Source organism: Equus quagga, chromosome 4 (assembly GCF_021613505.1).
Source record: "Equus quagga isolate Etosha38 chromosome 4, UCLA_HA_Equagga_1.0, whole genome shotgun sequence".
Taxonomy (NCBI): Eukaryota; Metazoa; Chordata; class Mammalia; order Perissodactyla; family Equidae; genus Equus; species Equus quagga.
The window spans coordinates 136,860,075-136,882,917 of NC_060270.1; the positions used below are offsets into that span (position 1 = coordinate 136,860,075).

Consider the following 22,843-nt stretch of genomic DNA (forward strand, 5'->3'; position numbering starts at 1 on the left):
ATATCCCAACACGCCCCTCCCCCTCGAAATCAAGGCTTGCAATCTGAGCCTGGTCCCTTCAGTGCCGCTGGACCCTCCCTCCCCCCAGTGGCGAGCACTGCCCTCAGCAGCCACTGCCCTGCCCAGGCTGGTTTAAGGGCCTGCACTTCCGTGTGCTGCCATAGCAACCGGGAAACAACCTGCTTTCACAATGAGAAGGATGGTGCTGCGGCCGGACATGTAGATGCCCATGGCCAGCGGTAACAGAGCAACAGCACCAACAGCACCAAGGGACAACAAGGGTGCAGGCGAAGGGAGAGAGCCTGCCCAGTGTGGACAGTCCTGGGCTTGAGGAGTCTGGGTTTGTGGTTTACTTTTTCTCCCGACAAAGACGCACACTGTCTCAACTGTGTGGCTGGTTGTTATTAAGAAGCTGCTGTACGAGGGGAAATGTGTTTAATAAAAGGCCCAGTGTTTGTGGTCTTCTTGGGCTCCCTACTGAGCTCGGGAAACCTTGAGGTGTGACCAGCTCTCAGTCTTCAAAACCAGGATGAACTGCCTTGAGAAGGGTGGGCGCGGGGAAAACACGTTCTCGCTCTCTCTCCTGAGCCGGGGACACGGGAGGCTGGTCCAGAACAAACAGAAGCTAGAAGTCTATTTTGAACCAGAGGTGAGTCTTACAGCTGAATGAAGGCGCATTTCGGGGCTGGGGCAGGAATGTTCTATTTTTCCATGTGGGGCTGAGCCATGTGTGTTCAGTTTGTTTTGTTAGGGGAGAGGGGCTTGCTGGCAGGTCTCCCCTCCTCCTTATCAGGAAAATAATGTGGTTTGCCTGACACACCAAGATTGCCACTGGGAGCCTCTTCCTTCCCTTGCACACTCACAGCCTCATTTGCTTTAGACCAAAGGAGATTCCAGATTGTCTACAATTTGGATGGTTTGGTTCAAGACCAGAATTTCCACCTGGGTTCTAGGCAAGTGGATGGCTGTCTGGTTTTTGGAAGTCATGCTCTGTGGTTGAAATGCTGTGTATGTTCATACCATTTCAACGGCTTCCTTGAACTTTCTGGAATTCAACCCACAGGACTCATATTTAATATCGGCAAAAAAAATTCTCATTTTAAAAGACTTTAAAGAGGTGGCAAAATTCCCTTGTTGTACTGGAATTTTATTTCATTAAGTCCTACCAGGAATAAGAAATCCATTGAGAGTACTTTGAAAATTTTGGATCACACAGAGATTTCCCTTGTCATGGTAGTTTGTCGTGATATTTGACTTTTGCTATACTAAAAGTCACATAAAGTTTCAAAGGACCTCTGTGGCCAATGGCATTTATTTACTTACAAGATATGTAACTACTTTACAGGCTCCTAAACAGCCAAATTAGGTAATGTTACAGAGCATCTGGAATGTATAGAAATTCTCCCTGTGTACAGCAGAAGTGACAGATTGGAATGGTTTTCTCCTATTTAAACTGCCAGCTAGTCCAGGTCTAATTTCAAAGTTACCTGCTGCCCTTGGTAATTTTGACTACTTACTTGCATACCAGGAAACTTTACCTGGCCTGTAAACTACACTCTACCCCATTGACGCCTCCAGGCACGAATGGCTCCCCTGAAAGTTGTGTGGGGTAAAACAGAACCGGGACCTGAGTTCTGCTAACTCTGACACGTGGAGGACAAAATCAGTTGCTAAGAGGAGTGATTATGTTTCGTGACACCATGTGAGCAGAGAAAACTAGTCACTAAAAAATATCAAATACCTTGTACAAGCAGTATTTGTCATAAAAGGGCCTTCCACAGTGGATCATTCAAAGTGGCTTCTTTCCGTTGCAGGATTACTTGAACTGGAAGTCCCCAGAAAATTATGTCCTGGTCAGCAAACCGCGAGATGGGGGCAGGGCCAAGCAGCACACGTGGAGCCTGTTTCTTCCTAAAACATTCAGCACTCGAAAGGGCGCCCTGATCCTGTACTCAGAAGGTCTAGCGGTATCAGCATGGACCCCCGCAGAGAGGAGAAAAGGCCCCTACGGCCCCACAGGTCCCAGAAAGAGGCTGGATCTCGAACTGCACACGCTTCAGGACCTCAAGGAAGCCATCCTAGCCTACGGAAGGAGACAGGTAGGCAGAGCAGCGCCTGGGGGTCGGGGACCACGCTGGCCTGCATGTCTAGAAATCCACTTGTAGTTTTGGATACAACTTCTTCTCAGATCCTAAGGAAGGTGTGAAATCCTCAGACCTCCATTTCTTCGTCTCTAAAATGGGATGGTACTCTCGGTCCTCTCTGATGCACACAATTGTTGCGAGGCTTAAATGAGATACTGTCTGTGAAAGGGTTCTGGAAAGCATCCAGAGCTATATCGTTATTATTTTGTGTTTTCCTTCCCGCTAGAGTAACACAAAGTCCTTTTCAGCATTCAGACAGATCCAGGCCAGTAGACGTTTCATCAGAATCCTTGAAATCCTGTCTCGTAGCTGCAAGCATCATCATTACACCTCTGATGTTCTTGGCTTTGTGGAAATGAGAAGGAGAACATTTTAAATATTTACCTTGAGCCCTTCAGCGTCTGCAGGATGAGTTAATGACTTTTTCCATTCTGAATTTATTATTAAGGGGAAACCCTTGTGCTCATTTTTCTGATTCATACTTTCTTATGTCTTATGAGATGTGCACATGGCCCCTGCTTTATGTAACTGTGTGCATCAGCCCCTTGGCTGAGGCCCTGAGGGAGACTGGGAAGACGTGGCACTTTGTGAAATTCTAGGTCATAGGTGGCGAGTTACTCCCTAGTTTAAAAGTCTACTGGCTTCTCCTTCCCCACAGGATCAAGTCATTAGCTTCTTCCACCAGGTCCTTCATGGGCTGCCTTTCTCTTCCGTCTGTAGCCATGTCTTTCACTTGTTCTTAGCACCACCTTGACCACGGACCCCTAGAGGCCCTATGGATGTGAAGAGCTCACCATTCCCCCAACACCCCGTGCTCTTTTGTGACTCCACGCTTTTGCACATGCTTCTGAAGCTGGAAAACTCCCACTCATCCTTCAAAACACAATTCAGATGCCATCTCCTCGGTGAAGACTTCCCCCACTTCCCTGGGCAGAGATAGCCCATTGCCCCCTCCTCCAGGAACATTCCCAAACCATCATCGTTTCCATTTCTCCCTTTGCCCATCTGTTGCCATCTCCTTGAGGGCAGGGACCATGTCTAAATCATTTCCAGAAAATAGTGAGTACCCACAAATGTTTGTGGAATGAATCAATCATGTGCGATACTTTTAATGTTTCTTAGATCATCTCCCAGCATCATGATTGGGCAATTTGTCACCCACCCCACCCTAGGCAGAGCTTCCAAAGGGGAGATTCGTCTGCTCCTTTCGCTTCTCTCAAAATACAGAGACATTTAATGACCTTGACCAAATGTCCAATTGTCTTTTGTCTTAAAATTATAAATTCTTGGATGAAAGGAAACCAATTGTTGAATGCTTACCAACACTTTATAGACATTATTTTATTTAATCTTCACAGTGACCCTGTGAGATATGGTTTTTCTTGGCCCCTTTTATAGCCGAGGGAACTGAGGCTCAGAGGAATTAAGTGATTTGGCCAAGATCTCAGAGCTAATAAATGACAGAGCCAAGATTCAAACCCAGGACTATCTACCTCTCCAGGGCCACCATGCTTTGCACTTTGCCCTATTTTCTGTGGATTTGGAATGGCCTCCAGAAGTCATTGTGCCAGGACTTGGCCTGTTTGCCATTACAGCCTCACCCTTCTCTTACTCTGCTCTGCATCATGGTGGAGTTGACCACAGGCTACAAATAATTCCACAAACATCTGTGTCAACTGGCTTTTTATTGAATTTGCCAATGGAAGATACTGGAAGGAGAATGGAGAGGGAGAAGAGGAAAGACAGGGTATTTCTCGCCTCCCATTCTATCTGGGGTGGTGAGAAGCACCTGCCTCATCTCTGTGGTCCAGGCCCAAATAGACATGCCCACTGTGGCTCCAGGTTCCTCCAGGTAACCGCACCTGCTCATCCCTCTGTCCTTTAGCCTGGGGGTGGTGCTGGCTTCCTGATGTTACTGATCTTAGTGTTGCCTCACCATCTTTTTGGCTTCTGAGCTCTCTAATCACCTGTGTGACCAATTGCCTGAATTAAATTCCTTCTGTGTTTAAATACCTAGGGCGGTTTCTGTTTCCTGGTTGGACACTGACATATAGGCTAACTTATCGCCCAGAGTAAGCATACCTCCCACAGTTTTCAGACACTTGTCCATATAGTTTAAATATTTCAGGCAACAGGGATCTTATTACTTTATAACATAGATGAGTCTATTTGGGGACAGCTTCATTTTTAGTTAGCCTTGAGCTCAATGAAAAAAAGAAGTTCCTGTCTTCCCGTGCTAACCATCTACTAGATTTATAACACACACCTGCCCAAGACAGAACTCTCTAATCTAACTCCAGGTGGGTGGGAGGGAAATGGTATGAGGAAAGCAGAAAGGAAAGAAAAGGTTTGGAACAGTAGCAGGGCCAGGATGTGAGATTAGAGGACACAGTAGATTAAAATAGGAGAAGCGGCTCAAAAGGGACGTGGGGTTATAGAAGACGAACACCTCGGAAGAGGAGAGCCTTGTAAACTACAGAGCAGCATCTGATTATGAAAACTACAGACTGTGAGAAACTTTTTCAACCGTAATATCCAGTGCCAGGTAGGCTGTGGGGAAATGAGCTGCCTCATACACAAGTTACACGACATTTCGGGAGGGCATTTTGGTAAAAGCCTAGAAAGGGCTGAACCTCTTTGATTCACGATTCCACTTTTAGGAATTTACCTTAGGAAATAATCAGAGGTGTGCCCAAAGATTTATGCACAAGAATGTTTGTTACAGGATTATTTATTACTATACAAAATACTGAAAATAATAACTGTGCAACAATGGAACATTGACTAAATAATTTGTGTACAGTCGTATAATGGATTTTGATTCAGGCAATAAAGTCACGTATTAGTCATGAATAACTTGAGAAAATATTCACGGTATTTTGTTGTGTGTGTGTGTGTAAGGAAGATTGGCCCTGAGCTAACATCTGTGCCAATCTTCCCCTACTTTGTATGTGGGATGCCGCCACAGCATGGCTTGATGAGCGGTGTAGAGGTCCGTCCCTGGGATCTGAACCTGTGAACCCTGGGCTGCTGAAGCAGAGTGCACAAACTTAACGACGATGCCACCAGGCTGGCCCCTTATGGTGTATTTTTTAAAAGCAGGTTACAAAATAGTATTCATATGATAAGAATACCAATGCTCATTAACATTTTTTTCAGTATTTTCTATGCTCCTGCCACTGTCCTAAGCGCTTTCCGTGTATAGCTCATGTATGCTTTCTGTCCATCCTGGGGCTAGGTGGAGTATCACCCCATTTTGAGGTGAGGAAATTGAAGCACAGAAAGTCTGAGTAATTCACTCAAGATTATACAGCCATATAGATAATTGCACCAGAATTGAAGACTAGGCTGTGTAGATAACATCGTACCTAATATAATCCCAATTTTTAAAAATTGGTTATACAAACAGGAGGATACACATCAAAATTTTACCATGGGTGTTGAGATTATAAATCATATTTTTATTTATACGTATCTTTTTACCAAACATCATTTTTTTTAAAGTCATGGAATTTTTAAGATAAAATAACAATCTATGGCTTTGAAGGAGGTAGATGGTGAAAGAGAGAGAGAGGTAGACCCTAGAGAGCCAGGTGGGATCAGGAAGGGAAATGGAATAGCAAAATAGAAAAAACATTCTCCCCACATCTCAAACAGCACTGTAAGTGAAGCCCACCAATAACCACACCATCTGTTCCTCAGGTCAGTATTTCCTTGTCCAAATAGTACAGTTTGTGAGTTAAAAACACCACATTCAAAGTAAAAGAGCCAAGATGGGGAGGGGGAAGGGGGGAATAGTTAAGTAGTGCTGCTCACAGAAGGTTCCATCCTGGCTGGACCGTGAATCAGGAAACCCACAAAACGCAGGCTCCGTCCAGACCTGTGAGAGTCTCAGCTGTCACAGGGAGGGGCAGTCAAAACTCTAAAGCACCTACAGTCGTTTTTGGTTCTATATGTGGGTCTAATGACATGAACGTGGCAATACGTCCAGGTTTCATAGCTCAACATGGGCCTGCTCTTTAACTCGCTTGATGGCCCAACTTCCTGATGAGCAAAGACCAAGTGCTAAGTCAGGAGATTAGATGCCAGAGGTCTTCCACTTCTGGCTACACACAGATATGTTGGGTGTTTGGTTTTTTTAAAAAAAAAAAAACCAGAAGGAAATGGTTGTTCAAACATTCCCAGAGTTAAAACCATTCATCTTGAAACCTTTAATTCATTCAGCTTCCCATTATTTAGAAACCAAATAGCTATAAAACCTAAATAACCATAATTTGGGGTAGTATCTAAATGATAGTTATAATGATGCTCTCGTAGCGTAGCAGAATCCTCAAGTGGCTCGCAAATCATCCGAAATATTAAATAATTTTCACATTGTGTAGTATTTCTTATTCTTATATTTTTAGGATTTTGTAAATCTTGTGATTTTTTTAAATGTCCAACAGTGGGACATTGATTAAATAATGTATTTAAAATACTTTGATTTAAAAATCCAATTCATAGAGCAGCTCATTTCTCTGAGAGGTAAGCAGGATTCAGATTATTATAGTTGATTTCAACCAAGGTTCCATTGCTGCTGCCATCTCCCTTATACGTGTGGTTACATTTAAGAGTATTGTCAACTTTGTTCCTCTGACTCTATCCTGACTCATTCTATGCTGCCTAATTTCTCCCCACATCTCAATACTCAAGGCGCTCACTCTTTAGTTGGCATTTTCAGCCAAAGTCCAACCTAGGAAGGCACCTTCAGGTTACCATTCTATTTGGTAATATCATAAGAAATACGTTTTTTGAATGAAGTTTAGTTTTCTATCCTAATCATAATGTAGGCTCATCACACAAAGTATAAAAATATAGAAAAGTAGGAAGAAAAATAAATTATCCTTTCAGCCAAAGATCAGGAGGACGAAGTTCCCTTTGCAGGTCCTCACCAATAACCTGTTCCTTCTTCCGTGGTGTCCCTAAGAAGTGATAGGGCTGTGATGGCCATCAACAAAGTGTCCAGTGGGCACCAAAGCCACACAAGGGAGAAAGTGACTGACGGCTCTTCTGCCGAGAGTCCTCCATGCGAGAAGCTCTTGAGCTGTGACACTGGGAGCCTTTAATAGACCTGGAAGTAGGAAGGATCAGCCGAGGACATGGGCCAACCGTGACTAGGAGGTCACGGCAATGTCGACAACAGCTAACACTTAGGGTGCGCTTAGGGTGTGCCAGGCATTTTATTTGTAACCTCGCTCAATCTGCACTGTCTGTGAGCTGGATGTTAGAGTTACCTCCATTTTGTGGGAGGAAAAACTGAGGCTTGAAGTTTAACTTGAAAATGTTACAAACGTTGCAAACGTGGAATCATGTTACAAGACCCAAGTGGTGCTGCTGGGTCTGGAGCCCAGACAGCAGATCCCAGAGCCCCACTCTGAAACCCTGGAGGGCCTGATTTTGAAGATTCCCCATGAGCTAGAGAGAAGAAGCCTCTCCCCAGCTCTAAAGGCGTCTTTAAAAAGGGACCTGGGTCTTCCAACACACCTGTTAAAACCCTTTACCATTCTGGGAAAGCAAATCAGGTTTTCACTAAAATCAGTCTGGGTTATTGGTAACACCTTCATAGTAAGCCGTATAGACGATCCAGTGGACTCCTACGTTTCTAGGCTTTATGTACTTCATCCATGGGTTCCCTTGTGTAACCAGTGGATAGAGAGTATTTATAAGAATGGCACACATTTCAGTGGCCTGTGCTATTACCCTCGTCATCATTTTGAGCACTTTACCCTTATTATCTCCTGTAACCTTCACGACAACTTTATAAAGTACGTGCTCTTTTTTTATTGTGGTAAAATATACATCATTCAAAATGTACCATTTTACTCACTTTTAAGTGTGAAATTCAGTAGCATTAAGTATATTCACATTTGTTGTGCAACCGTCACCACCATCGATCTCCAGAACTTTGACCATCTTGCAAAACTTAAACTCTCTACCCGTTAAACAATAGTTCCCTGTTTCCGCTTCCTCCCGACTACTGGCAACCATCATTCTATCTTTTGTCTCTTTGAATTTGACGGCCCTAAGTACCTCAGGTGAATGGAATCTTATAGTAGTTATCCTTTTAGTATTTTGTGACTGGCTTATTTCACTTAGCATAATGTCTTCAAAGTTCATTCATGTTGTAGCATGTATCAGAATAATAGTCCACTATGTATATGTATATATATGTATGTAACACATTTTATTTGTACGTAACACATTTTATGTATGTGTTTACAACACATTTTGTTTGCCCATTCATCCACTGATGGACACTTAGATTGCTGTCATGTTTTGTGTGAAAAATGCTGCTATAAATATGGGAGTACAAATACCTGTTCGTGTCCCTGTTTTCAGTTCTTTTGGGTATATACCCGGAAGTGGAATTGCTGGATCACATGGTAATTCTATTTTCAATGTTTAGAGGAACTGCTGTACTGTTTTCATAGTGGTGGCGGCATCACTTTATGTTCCCATCAGCAATGCACAGGGGTTCCAATTTCACCACATCCTCATCACTGCTTGTGATTTTTTTTAAATCGAGGTCATGTTGCTTTATAACATTGTGTGATTTCAGGTGAATATTATTATTATATATCAGTTTCTGTATAGACTGCATTGTGCTCACCCCTAATAGTCTGGTTTTTATCCATCATCATACATATGTGCCCTTTTACCCGTTTCGCCCACCACCCCACCCAACTCCTTTCTCCCCTGGTAACCACTAATTTGTTCTCTTTGTCCATGTGTTTATCTTCCACATATGAGTGAAATCATACAGTGTTTGTCTTTCTCTGTCTGGCTTAGTTCACTTAACATCACACCCTCAACATCCAACCATGTTGTTCCAAACGGGACGATTTTGTCTTCTTTTATGGCTGAATAGTATTCCATTGTATATATATACACATCTTCTTTATCCAATCATCAGCTGATGGGCACTTGGATTGCTTCCATGTCTTGGCTATTGTGAATTCTGCTACAGTGAACATAGTGGTGCATAAATCTCTTTGAATTGTTGATTTCAAGTTCTTTGGATAAATACCCAGTAGTGGGATGGTTGGACCAAATGGCATTTCTATTTTTAATTTTTTTAGAAATATCCATGCTGTTTTCCATAGTAGCTGCACCAGTTTGCATTCTCACCAACAGTGTATGGGGCTTCCCTTTTCTCCACATCCTCTCCAACACTTATTATTTCTCATCTTGTTAATTATAGCCATTCTGACAGGTGTGAGGTGATATCTCATTGTAGTTTTGATTTGCATTTCCCTAAAAATTAATGACATTGAACATCTTTTCACGTGCCTGTTGGCCATCTGTATATCTTCTTTGGAAAAATGTCTGTTCATATCCTCTGCCCATTTTTTGAGCAGGTTGTTTGTCTTTTTGTTGTTGATTTGTATGAGTTCTTTATATATTGTGGAAATAAACCCCTTGTTGGATATATGATTTGCAAATATTTTCTCCCCTTTGGTGGGTTATATTTTTGTGTTGTTGATGGTTTCTCTTGCCTTGCAGAAGCTTTTTAGTCTGATGTAGTCCCATTTGTTTATTTTTTCTTTTGTTTCCCTTTCCTGAGTAGACATCGTATTCAAAAAGATACTGCTAAGACTGAAGTCAAATAGTGTATTGCCTATGTTTTCTTCTAGGAGTTTTATGGCTTCAGGTCTTACATTCAAGTCTTTAATCCATTTGAGTTAATTTTTGTGTATGGTGTAAGATAATGGTCTACTTTCATTCTTTTGCATGTGGCTGTCCAATTTTCCCAGCACCATTTATTGAGGAGACTTTCCTTCCTCCACTGTATGTTCCTGGCTTCCTTGTCAAAGATTAGCTGTCTGTAGATGTGTGGTTTTATTTCTGGGCTTTCAATTCTGTTCCATTGATCTGTGTGTGTCTGTTTTTATGCCGGTACCACGCTGTTTTGGTTACTATAGCTTTGTAGTATATTTTGACGCCAGAGATTGTGATGCCTCCAGCTTTGTTCTTTTTTCTCAGGATTCTTTCAGCTATTCGGGGTCTTTTGTTGTTCCACATAAATTTTAGGATTCTTGGTTTTATTTCCGTGAAGAATGTCATTGGAATACTGATTGGGATTGCATTGAATCTGTAGATTGCTTTAGGTAGTATGAACCTTTCAACTATGTTTATTCTTCCAATGCATGAGCATGGAATATCTTTCCATTTCTTTATGTCTTCTTCGATTTCTTTCAATAATGTTTTGTAGCTTTCAACGTACAGATCTTTCACCTCTGGTTAAGTTTATTCCTAGATATTTTATTCTTTTTATTGAGATTGTAAATTGGATTGTATTCTTGAGTTCTCTTTCTGTTACTTCATTATTAGAGGATAGAAATGCAACTGATTTTTGTAAATTGATTTTGTGCCCTGCAACTTTGCTGTAGTTGTTGATTATTTCTAATAACTTTCTTGTGGATCCTTTAGGGTTTTCTTTATATAGAATCATGTCATCCACAAACAATCAGAGTTTTACTTCTTCCTTTCCAATTTGGATTCCTTTTATTTCTATTTCTTGCCTAATTGCTCTGGCCAAAACCTCCAGTACTACATTGAATAGGAGTGGTAAGAGTGGGCACCTTTGTCATGCTTCTGTTCTCAGATGGATGGCTTTCAGTTTTTCACCATTAGGTATGATGTTGGCTGTGGGTTTGTCATGTATGGCCTTTATCATGTTGAGATACTTTCCTTCTATCCCCATTTTATTGAGAGTTTTTATCATAAATAGATGTTGGATCTTGTCAAATGCTCTCTCTGTACCTATTGAGATGATCATGTGATTTTCATTCCTCATTTTGTTAATGTGGTGTATCACATTGATTGATTTGCAGATGTTGAACCATCCCTGCATCCTTGGTATAAATCCCACTTGATCATGATGTATGATCCTTTTAATGTATTGCTGTACTAGATTTGCCAATATTTTATTGAGGATTTTTGCATCTATGATCATCAGTGATATTGGCTTGTAATTTTCCTTTTTTGTGTTGTCCTTGTCTGGTTTTGGTATCAGGATGATATTGACCTCATAGAATGAGTTAGGAAGTGTTCCATCTTCTTCAATTTTTTGGAATAGTTTGAGAAGGATAGGTAAATCTTCTTTAAATATGTGGCAGAATTCTCCAGAGAAGCCATCTGGGCCTGGACTTTTATTTTTTGGGAGGTTTTCGGTTACTGTTTCCATCTCTTTACTTGTGATTGGTCTATTCAGATTCTCTCTTTCTTCTTGGGTCAGTTTTGGGAGGTTGTATGAGTCTAAGAATTTATCCATTTCTTCTAGGTTGTCCAGTTGTTGGCATATAGTTTTTCATAGTATTCTCTTATAATCCTTTGTGTTTCTGTTGTATCCAGTGTAATTTCTCCTCTTTCATTTCTAATTTTATTTATTTGAGCCTTCTCTCTTTTTTTCTTAGTGAGTCTGGCTAAGGGTTTGTCAGTTTTGTTTATCTTCTTAAAGACCAGCTCTTAGCTTCATTGATCTTTTCTATTGATTTTTTAGTCCCTATTTCACTTATTTCTGCTCTAATATTTATTATTTCCCTCTTTCTGTTGACTTGGGGCTTTCTGTGTTCTTCTTTTTTTAGTTCCGTTAGGTGTAGTTTAAGATTACTTATTTGAGATTTTTCTTGTTTGTTGAGATGAGCCTGTATTACTATAAGTTTCCCTCTTAGCACAACTTTTGCTGCATCCCATAAGAGTTGGTATGTTGTGTTTTCATTTTCATTTGTCTCCAGGTGTTTTTTAATTTCTCCTCTGACTTCTTCATTGATCCAATGGTTGTTCAGTAGCATGTTGTTTAGTCTCTACTAATTTGTGATTTCCCCTGCCTTTTTCTATTTTTTTTAATTGTGGTAACAATGGTTTATAACATATAAATTTCAGGTGTACATCACTATATTTTGATTTCTGTGTAGATTACATCATGTTCACCACCCAGAGACTAATTACAATCCATCACCATACATATGTAATGATGTTTCACCTTCCTCCTTCCCACCTTCCCCTCTGGTAACCACCAATCCACTCTGTCTCTATGTGTTTGTTTGTTGTTGTTTTTATCTTCTATTTATGAGTGAGATCATATTTGGCTTTCTCCCTCCGACTTATTTTGCTTAGCATAATGCCCTCAAGGTCCATGCAGGTTGTCACAAATGGCAATATTTCATCCTTTTTTATATCTGAGTAGTATTCCACATTTTCTTTATCCATTCATCCCTTGATGGGCACCTAGGTTGCTTCTAAGTCTTGGCTATTGTGAATAATGCTGCAATGAACATAGGGGTGCATATATCTTTACATGTTCATGTTTTCATCTTCTTTGCATAAATACCCAGCAGTGGAGTAGCTGGATTGTATGGTAGTCCTCTTCTTAATTTTTTGAGAAATCTCCATGCTGTTTTCCATAGTGGCTGCACTAGTTTGCATTCCCACCAGTAGTGTATGAGCATTCCCTTTTCTCCGCATCCTTTCCAACACTTGTTATTTCCTGTCTTGTTACTTATAGCCATTCTGACTTGCATGAGGTGATATCTGATTGTAGTTTTGATTTGCATTTCCCTGATAATTAGTGATATTGAACATCTTTTCATGTGCCTGTTGGCCATCTGTATATCTTCTTTGGATAAATGTCTGTTCAGATCTTTTGCCCATTTTAAATTGAGTTGTTAATTTTTTGCTGTTGAGATATATGAGCTCTTTATATATTTTGGACATTAACCACTTATCAGATGTATGTTTTGCAAATATCTTCTCCCAATTGTTAGGTTGTCTTTTCATTTTGTTGATGGTTTCTCTTGTTGTGCAGAAACTTTTTAGTTTGATGTAGTCCCATTTATTTGTTTTTTTCTATTGTTTTCTTGCCTGGTCAGACATGGTACTTGAAAATATGCTGCTAAGACCAGTGTTAAAGAGGATCCTGCCTATGTTTTCTTCTAGAAGTTTCATGGCTTCAGATCTTACATTCAAGTCTTTAATCCATTTTGAGTTAATTTTTGTATATGGTATAAGATAATGGTCTACTTTCATTCTTTCGCATGTGGTTGTCCAGTTTTACCAGCACCATTTATTGAAGAGACTTTCCTTTCTCCCTTGTATGTTCTTGGCTCCCTTGTCAAAAATTAGCTGTCCATTGATGTGTGGGCTTATTTCTGGGCTCTCAACTCTGTTCCATTCATCTGTGTGCCTCCTTTTGTGTTAGTACCATGCTATTTTTTTTCTTCTGCTTTATCTCCCCAAATCCCCCTGGTACATAGGTGTATATTTTAGTTGCAGGTCCTTCTAGTTGTGGCATATGGGACGCTGCCTCAAGGTGGCCTGACGAGCGGTGCCATGTCCGCACCCACGATCCGAACCAACAAAACCCTGTGCCGCCGCAGCAGAGCTCACGAACTTAACCACTCGGCCATGGGGCCAGCCCCCATATTTGAAGTCAGGGAGTGTGATACCTCCAGCTTTGTTCTTTTTTCTCAGGATTGCTTTGGCTATTTGAGGTCTTTTCTTGTTCCATATAAACTTTAGGATTCTTTGTTCTATTTCTATGAAAAATTTTGTTGGAACCTTGATAGGGATTGCATTGAATCTGTAGATTGCTTTAGGAAGTATAGACCTTTTAACTATGTTAGTTCTTCCAATCCAAGAGCACAGAATGTCTTTCCATTTCTTCGTGTCTTCTTTGATTTCTTTCAATGTTTTTTTTTTATTGAGTTTATGATAGTTTACAATCTTGTGAAACCTCAGCTGTACATTATTGTTTGTCAGCCATGTTGTAGGTACACCACTTCACCCTTTGTGCCCACTCCCCACCCCCTTTTCCCCTGGTAGCCACTAATCCGTTCTCTTTGTCTACATGTTTAACTTCCACATATGAGTGGGGTCGTACAGAGGTTGTCTTTCTCTATCTGGCTTATTTCACTTAACATAATTCCCTCAAGGTCCATCCATGTTGTTGTGAATGGGATGATTTTATTCTTTTTTATGCCTGAGTAGTATTCCATTGTATATATCTATACCACATCTTCTTTGTCCAGTCATCAGTTGATGGACACTTAGGTTGCTTCCACGTCCTGGCTATTGTAAATAATGCTGCAATGAACATAGGGGTGCATGGGACTTTTGGAATTGCTGACTTCAAGTTCTTTGGATAAATACTCAGTAGTGGGATGGCTGAGTCATATGGTATTTCTATTTTTAATTTTTTGAGAAATCTCCATACTGTTTTCCATAGTGGCTGCACCAGTTTGCATTCCCACCAGCAGTGTATGAGGGTTCCTTTTTCTCCACATCCTCTCCAAGATTTGCTTTTTTTTCTTTTGGTTATTTTTGCCATTCTAATGAGTGTAAGGTGATATTTTAGTGTGGTTTTGATTTGCATTTCCCTGATGATCAGTGATGATAAACATCTTTTCATGTGCCTGTTGGCTGTCCATATATCTTCTTTGGAGAAATGTCCGTTCATGTCTCCTGCCCATTTTTTGATTAGGTTGTTTGATTTTTTGTTGTTGAGTTGTGTGAGGTCTTTGTATGTTATGGAGATTAACCCTTTGTCGGATATATGACTTGCAAATATTTTTTCTCAATTAGTGGGTTGTTTTTTTGTTTCAATCCTGTTTTCCTTGCCTTGAAGAAGCTCTTTAGTCTGATGAAGTCCCATTTGTTTATTCTTTCTATTGTTTCCCTTGTCTGAGAAGACATGGTGTCCAAAAACATCCTTTTAATACTGATGTCAGAATGTACTGCCTATATTTTCTTCTAGAAGCCTTATGTTACACCATTCACAAAAATACACTCAAAATGGATCAACGGTCTTCCAATAATGTTTCATAGTTTTCAGTGTACAGGTCTTTCACCTCTTTGTTTGAGTTTATTCCTAGGTATTTTATTCATTTTTTTTGCAATTGTAAATGGGATTGTGTTCTTGATTTCTCTTTCTGCTAGTTCATGGTTAGTGTATAGAAATGCAACTGATTTTTGTAAGTTGCTTTTGTACCCTGCAACTTTACTGTAGTTGTTGATTAATTCTAATAGTTTTCAGATGGATTCTTTAGGGTTTTCATTTAAGGTCAACATTTCCTTATTGATCTTCTGTTTGATGATCTATCCATTGGTGTAGTAGAGTGTTAAAGTCCCCTACTATTATTGTGTTGCTATCTAGTTCTCCTTTTATGTGTGTTAATAATTGCTTTATATATTTAGGTGCTCCTATGTTGGGTGCATGGATATTTACAAGGATTATATCCTTTTGTTGGATTGTTCCCTTTATCATTATGTAATGCCCTTCTTTGTCTCGTTACAGTTGTTATTCTAAAGTCTATTTTGTCTGATATGTCTTGCTACCCCAGCTTTCTTTTCATTGCCATATGCATGGAGTATCTTTTCCCATCTCTTCACTTTTAGTTTGTGAGCGTCTTTAGGTCTGAAGTATGTCCATTGTATGCAGCATATCTATGGGTCTTGTTTTTATTATCCAATCGGCCACTGTATGCCTTTTGCTTAGAGCATTTAGCCCATTGACATTTAAAGTAGCTATTGATAAGAATGTACTTATTGCCATTTTGTTACTTTTTTTCTATGTTTTAGTATTTCTTCTGTGTTGCTTTCCTCTTCTCTTCCTCTCTTCTTTTGTGGCTTGATGGCTTTCTTTAGTATTATGTTTGAGTTTCTTTCTCTTAATTTTTTGTGTATTTACTATAGGTTTCTGGTTTGTTATTGCCATGAGGTTCATATATAATAACCTATGTATATAGCAATCTATATTAAGTTGGTGGTCTCTTTAGTTTGACTTCTTTTACTCCCCTCCTCCCACATTTTATGTCTTTGATATTGTATCTAACCTCTTTTGTTGTGCATGTGTATCCATTACCATCTTATCACAGAAATAGACAGTTTAGTAATTTTGTCTTTTGACCTTCATATTAGCTTCATAGGTGGTGGGTCTGCCATCTTTACCATATATTTGCCTTTACCAGTGATTTTATTGGAGTTTTTTAAATTGAGTTCATAATAGTTTACATCTTTGTGAAATTTCAGCTGTACATTATTATTTGTCTGTCATGTTGGTGTTTGGGGGGTTTTTTAAATAATTTTCTTATTCCTATTTGTGATCTTCTCTTTTCCACTTAAATAAGTCACTTTAGCATTTCTTGTAAGGCTGGTTTCTTGGTGATAAACTCCTTTAGCTTTTGCTTGTCTGGAAAATTCTTTATCTCTCCTTCCATTCTGAATGATAACCTTGCTGGGTACACTATTCTTGGCTGTGGGATTTTCCCCTTTCAGCGCTTTAAATATATTGTGCCACTCCCTTCTAGCCTGTGAGATTTCTTCTGAGAAGTTAGCTGATAGCCTTATGGGGTTTCCTTTGTATGTAACTTGTTGCCTTTTTCTCGCAGCTTTTAGGATTCTCTATCTTTATTTCTTGACATTTTAATTTTAATGTGTCCTGGTTTGGACCTCTGTGGGTCTCCTGTTTGGTGCTGTCTGTGCTTCCTGTACCTGGATGTCTGTTTCCTCCCTTAGGTTAGGAAAGTTTTCAGCTATTATTTCTTCAAATAGATTCCCTGCCCCTTTGTCTCTCTCTTCCCCTTCTAAGACACCTATAATATGGATGTTAGTGTGCTTTACATTACCCCAAAGGTCCCTTTTATAATTAAGTGTTTACTAACCTATTCTGATACAGAGCTGCAATTTTCTGATTCTATCTCCCTATTTATCTCCTTGCTCAAGGTTTTATAAACCTTTGCTTTTCAGTTTCAGATGGGAGGGCTCCTTTCAACATTTCTTTTAAGGCATGCCTAGTGGCAATGAACTCCCTCAGCTTTTGTTATCTGTGAAAGCTTTTATTTCTCCATCATATTGAAGGATAGTTTTGCTGGATAGTATTCTTGGCTGAAAGGTTTTGTCTTTCAGTATTTTTCTTTTTTTTTTTGGCTGTGGAAGATTTACCCTGAGCTAAGATCTGTGCCAATCTTCCTCTGTTTTGTGTGTGGGTTGCTGCCACAGTATGATGGCGATGAGTATGCCAATGAGTGGTATGGCCACTCACAGTATGGCCAATGAAAGGTGTAGGTCTGTGCTTGGGAAGTGAACCCAGGCTGCTGAAGTGGAGCGTGCCAAACTTAACCACTAGGCCACAGGGTTGGCCCCTGTCTTTCAGTGTTTTGAATATATCACTCCATTCTCTCCTAGCCTGTAAGGTTTCTGGTGAGAAATCCACTGAAAGCCTGACAGGGGTTCCTTTGTAGGTTATTTTCTTCTGCCTTACTGCCCTTAATATTTTTTCTTTGTCATTGACTTTTGCCAGTTTTACTATTATATGCCTTGGAGAAGATCTTTTTGCATTGATGTAATTAGGAATTCTATTGGCTTCATGAACTTGTAAGTCCAGTTCTTTCCCCAGATTTGGGAAGTTCTCAGCTGTTATTTTTTTAAACAAGCCCTCTGTTCCTTTCTCCCTCTTTTCTTCCCCTGGAATATCTATAATCCTTATATTACTTTTCCTAATTGAGTCAAATGTTTCTCAAAGAGTTTCTTCATTTTTTAAAAATCTTAGTTCTCTCCTCCTCCTCCACCTAAAACCTTTCTGTATTTCTAGATCACTGCCACCAGGGAGGAGGAGGGGTGTGCTCACTTAGTTCCACTGCTTGCTGGGGATCCAGTCCACCTGCCTTCAGATGTATGGTTGCAGGGGTCTCTGAGACATCCTATTGTGCCATACAGGGAGTCCTCTGCTAGTTAATGAATGTCCATTTAGTTCTATCTTAACAGAGAGAGACAAAGGGAACAACTCATTCTGCCATTATGCTGATGTCATTCTTTTTTTTTAAATAAGATACTTTTTTTTTTGGTGAGGAAGATTGGCCCTGAGCTAACATCTGTTTTCAATATTCCTCTTTTGCTTGAGGAAGATTTTCACTGAGCTAACATCCGTAGCAATCTTCCTCCATTTTGTATGTGGGTTGCTGCCACAGCATGGCTTGGGGAGCAGTTCATAGGTCTGTGCCCAGGGTCCAACACTGTGAACCCCAGGCCACCAAAGCAGAGCATGCAAACTTCGCTGCTATGCCACTGGGCCAGCCCAATAATAGCCATCCTAATGGGGGGGAAGTGGTATCTCATTGTGGTTTTGATTCACATTTCCCTAATGATAAGTAACACTGAGTATCTGGTCAGGTGTTTATTGGCCATTTGTCTATCTAAATCTTTTGCCTATTTTTTCAATCAAATTGTTTGGGTTTTTGTTGTCAAGTTGTAGGAATTCTTTATATATTCTAGATATTAATCCCTGATCAGGTATATGATTTGCAAATATTTTCTCCTATTCTGTGGGTTGCCTTTTCAATCTGTTGACAGTGTTATCTATTTTTGTTGTCATTGTTACCTGTGCTTTTGGTGTCATATCCAAGATATCATTGCCAAATCCAATGGCACGAATCTTTTACCCTATGTTTTCTTCTAAGAGTTTTATAGTTTTAGCTCTTATGTTTCGATCTTTGGTCCATTCTAAGTTAATTTTTGTATACAATGTGAGGTAAGCATCCAGCTTCATTTTTTTGTGTGTATAAATTATAAAATACTTTTATCGTCTTCATTGGACAGATAAAGAAACTGAGACACAGATAAGTCAAGTAATTTCCCTAAAGTCACACAGCTAGTAAATGATGGAGCCAGGATTCAAACCCAGGCAGACTGAGCTCTTATAGTAACCAGAGCTTAATTTTTGCTGTTTTTCAATTCTAGTTATTGTACCTTTGCTTTTGTGACATATGGCTGGTCAAATCTTTGATGTTAAATGGTTTGATCAGGAATCAAGCCTTGTTACAACATGGCAATGATGGCAAAATTCAGACCGCTTCATGATTCTCTTCCTAATGGCCTGATATCCAGGAACACATAATCACCAAAGGTATACGAAAGAGATAATATCATTTGCACAGAAGCTCAGAAATTAAACCTGCAGCAAAAGGGGTTGGCTGAGAGTGGCAGTGTTTGTACAAGACTGATTAAAGCAGGCTGGGGTTGGAGAAGGCTTCCTGCGCACAGTTGCAAGGGGCTCAACACCTCTCCCCTCCCACTCCACCCCCACCTCTACTCCAGCTGCACTCACCTGGCAGCCCCAAGGCTGGCTCTAGTCACACCTGCACAGGTGCGACGACAATGGGTGATCACCCTCTGCTCTAAGGCTTGGGCCTGCCAGAGCACAGTGACTCCAGCAAGCCCAGCTGAGGGGCAGGAGCTGCCAGCTGTGTCCTGCTGAGACACAGAGAAGGACTTCTGACTGGAGGGGGCAGCTCGAGGCACGGTGGTCAGCAAGACAGTACAGACATTTTTGGGTCTTTCTATTCATTGAGCTAACATCTAATGGGTGGTTATTAACTAGTCAGTGCCTGACACATGACCGATGCTCAACAAATGGTGGGTGAACATAGGAGTTGCCAGGGTGTGGCGGGGGGCAGGGGGCATAGCCCCTACCTCACAGGGTATACAATCTGCTCAAGGAAGCAAGTTTGTGCCCCAGTGACACTTGACACAAGGAGGCTATGAGAGGAGCTAGACTATAATTTATTAATACACTGTCGGAAGGCAAAGAAGATTTTGTTTGTGTTTGCTTCTTGCTGGGAAAGTCTATTGTGGCTTCTTGGAAGAGGCAGAATTTGAGCTGAGTCTTGTTCAGATAAGTGGAGAGAGACCTCCTAGGCATAGGTGAGTGAAGGCCTGGGAGAAAGCCGAGGAAAGGCAGGGTAATTGGACAGATGTGGCTCCGAGCTGGCAATGTACATGGAGAAGCGGGTGGAGTCAAATTATGGGGCTTTGCCTGCCAGTGCTGGGATTTCTGGACTTCTCTCTTCACCCCTCTGTCGGCTCCTGCACACAAAGGCTGGCCACCCTCTGTGGTAAGGTGGCAGCTGACTATCCAGGTCTTTCTTGCCTTGCTGGGGACTCTGGCACCCTGCCACCCCACATTTGCTGGGCGGGCGCACAGCCTGCACCAGCTCCTTCCATCCTCTGAAAACCCTCAGCTGCCAGCACATGCAGGGTGGACACGACAGCCAGTGAGGGGATGGGGACAGGGACAGGGGTCCCTTCGCCCCTCTGCATACAGAGGCCTGGCGGGCACTGGGAAGGCAGCCGGCCGGGCAAGTCCCTCGTTAAAGGAAGCCCTCTCAGTGGAGCAAGGGTGAGAGGCCGCTCTGCACACTAATTACTCATTTCAGAAGAAACCAGAGGCTGGGCTTCACTGGCAGAGCCGAGGCAGTTCTGAGCAGTGAAACCATCACCGCCAGCCTCCCGCTGTCATTTATTTATTTCCTTGTTCCAGAAACTCCCTTCGCACTCCCTTCTGCCTCCTTTTATGTTTTAGAGTAACTTTGGGTGGTTAGAGGTCCAGGATAATGTTGGGGGAAGAATGGAGAAATATATACAAGAGGAGGGTGGGTGCAATAAAATAATTTTTAACAGGTTTTCCATCTATAGATATAATCTAACCATATTACTGAATTTTTTGATTTTAACAAAAAAAAAGAGAAGAAAAAACTTTCTGTAATCTTATGCCCAACGCTGTAATCCCACTGTTGTTAGAATTTCAATGTATTTTCTTCCAGTCTTTCCACCGTGGTTATACATTTATAAAACAAACTTTTATGACACTGTACTATACATTCTTTCTTGTATCTTGTTTTTTTTCCACTTACCGTATTATTCCACACATTGGAAACGAGTGAATAGATTTAACCCTGAGTGGTCTCCTTGCTAGCCCTAAGCAGACCCCGGGCTGCCCTCAGGGCTTCAGTGCATCCAATGAGATGTGAAATTTGTCAGTCAGCTTGACACGCATAATTTGAGAAACTACTCAGAGAAACCAGAAAACTAGAAAAAAAAATTAAAGAGGCTGTGGTAGGCAGAATAATGGACCCCAAAGATGTCTACATCCTAATCCTTAGAATCTATGAATATATTAGGTAAATGGCAAAGGCTGCTAATCAGATGGCCTTAAAACAGGCAGACTCTCCTGGTTTATCAGGACAGGCCCAGTGTAATCACAAGGATCCTTAAAAGTGGAAGAAGCAATCAAAAGGGAGAACCAGAGAGATGGCAGCATGAGAAGGACTCAGCCCAACGTTGCTGGCTTTGAAGATGGAAGAAGGGGTCACAAGCCAAGGAATGCACGTGGCCTCTAGAAACTGAAAAAGCAAAGGAACAGAGTCTCTCCCATAGTTTCCAGAAAGGATACAGCCCAGTCAACACCTGGATCTTAGCCCAGCGGGACCCACTTCAAGCTTCTGACCTGCAGAAGTGTGACAGCACAAACTGGTGTTGCTTAAAGCCACTAGGTGTGTGGTCCTTTATTACAGCAGCAAGGGGAAATGAACACAGAGGCCAAGAGCAGCTTCCAAACTCTAAGCAAAAATGTATCCAGATACCCCAAATTCCAGGACAAGGAACTCCCTAACTCGTCTCAGCAACTCCCTGTCCCACTGAGCAAGCTGCCCAGTAAAGCTCCAGACCAAGTTGGTGCTTCAGAATACCCACTAATATGAACCCATAAGGCGCTGTTGTCCAGATCAAACAGCGCATTGCACCATCTGCACGGGGACCTCAGCCTCTCCAAGGAGGCCTGGTCTCGCTGCATTCTGACAGAAGTCATATGAAGCAAAGATTCACAGGGAGGAAATCAAGTTCCAATTCACCAGAAAAGGCCTTGGGTCTGACAGCTCCGTATCCCAGGGCTTAACCCGGTGCTGGCCCGCAGAGGATGCTCAGCAGCTATTTACCGCATGCCCCAAGGAGGAAGCGGAGGGAGGGAAGGGGCGTAAGTCGTCTGGCTTCCGCTGCCCTCCCTACGATTCCTTCTTTCCTGACCTTTGGGAAAAGCCTCCGGATTTATGTGGGGCTGAATTTTTCAAGTTCTTTTTCACGTGAAGTACCTGCCACATGAACTGTCCAGACATCAAGGACCAGTTGATGCTGTGTGTTTCGATTCCCAGCATTCATCTAATTTACAGATTTCTAGAGAGTAGAGCCAATGGAATAACAAGCCATGCTCTCTTTTATCTATTGCTTTATTTATCAGTTATCGATCTGCCTTATTTGTCCCTCTTTCTCCAGTGACCAGCATAGTGCTTGGTGCATTGTAGGTGTTTGAGGAATGAATGAGTGAACAGATGAATGTCCTGGAGACCTCTTTCTCTCTCCCCAGCAGACGTATTTCTTCATCTTATGGGCTTTGGCTCCCAGTCCTCTGGTTAGCAGAAGAAGAGGCTCTGGTGGTCTTGAATCCTCAGCTACGACTCTGGGCTGCCCTTCTGTGGCATTTCCATCCTCTGAATACACCAGAATGGAGCAAACCACAGCTTTGCCCAGCAGAGCAAAGACCCAAACCGTAAGGCCTTCCTCTCCCCATCAAGCAAGACTTATATTTCCATCATATTTTTCTTCCTCACCTGAGAATGGTGATTAACAGGTAGGTGGGGAGACATTGACTAGAAAGTGGCATAAAGGAACTTTCTGGGCTGACGAAAATGTTCTGTATTTTGTTTTGTGTGGTGGTTACAACGTGTATACAATTGTCAGATTTATTAAACTGGACATTAAATTATGCCTCAGTTTGAAAGAGAAGGATTCCAAGGTCACAATCAGTTCATCAGTCAAGAATGCCATGATCGATT

At 41.3% G+C, this 22,843-nt stretch overlaps 1 protein-coding gene across 4 annotated transcripts in view; it reads left to right on the forward strand.

The window, feature by feature from the left end:
* The first annotated feature begins 218 nt into the window (after positions 1-218).
* The window catches only part of KIAA2012 (KIAA2012 ortholog), a 104,276-nt gene continuing 81,651 nt past the window's right edge, over positions 219-22,843 (forward strand). For 3 of the 4 annotated variants that reach the window (XM_046657780.1, XM_046657781.1, XM_046657782.1), the window contains exons 1-2: positions 219-649; positions 1,815-2,099. In XM_046657780.1, coding sequence (XP_046513736.1) covers positions 530-649; positions 1,815-2,099 — 405 coding nt within the window. In that variant the 5' untranslated portion in view covers positions 219-529. Of the gene's footprint in view, positions 650-1,814; positions 2,100-22,843 lie in introns of those variants that run through there. The other variant, XM_046657783.1, reaches the window with a different exon arrangement.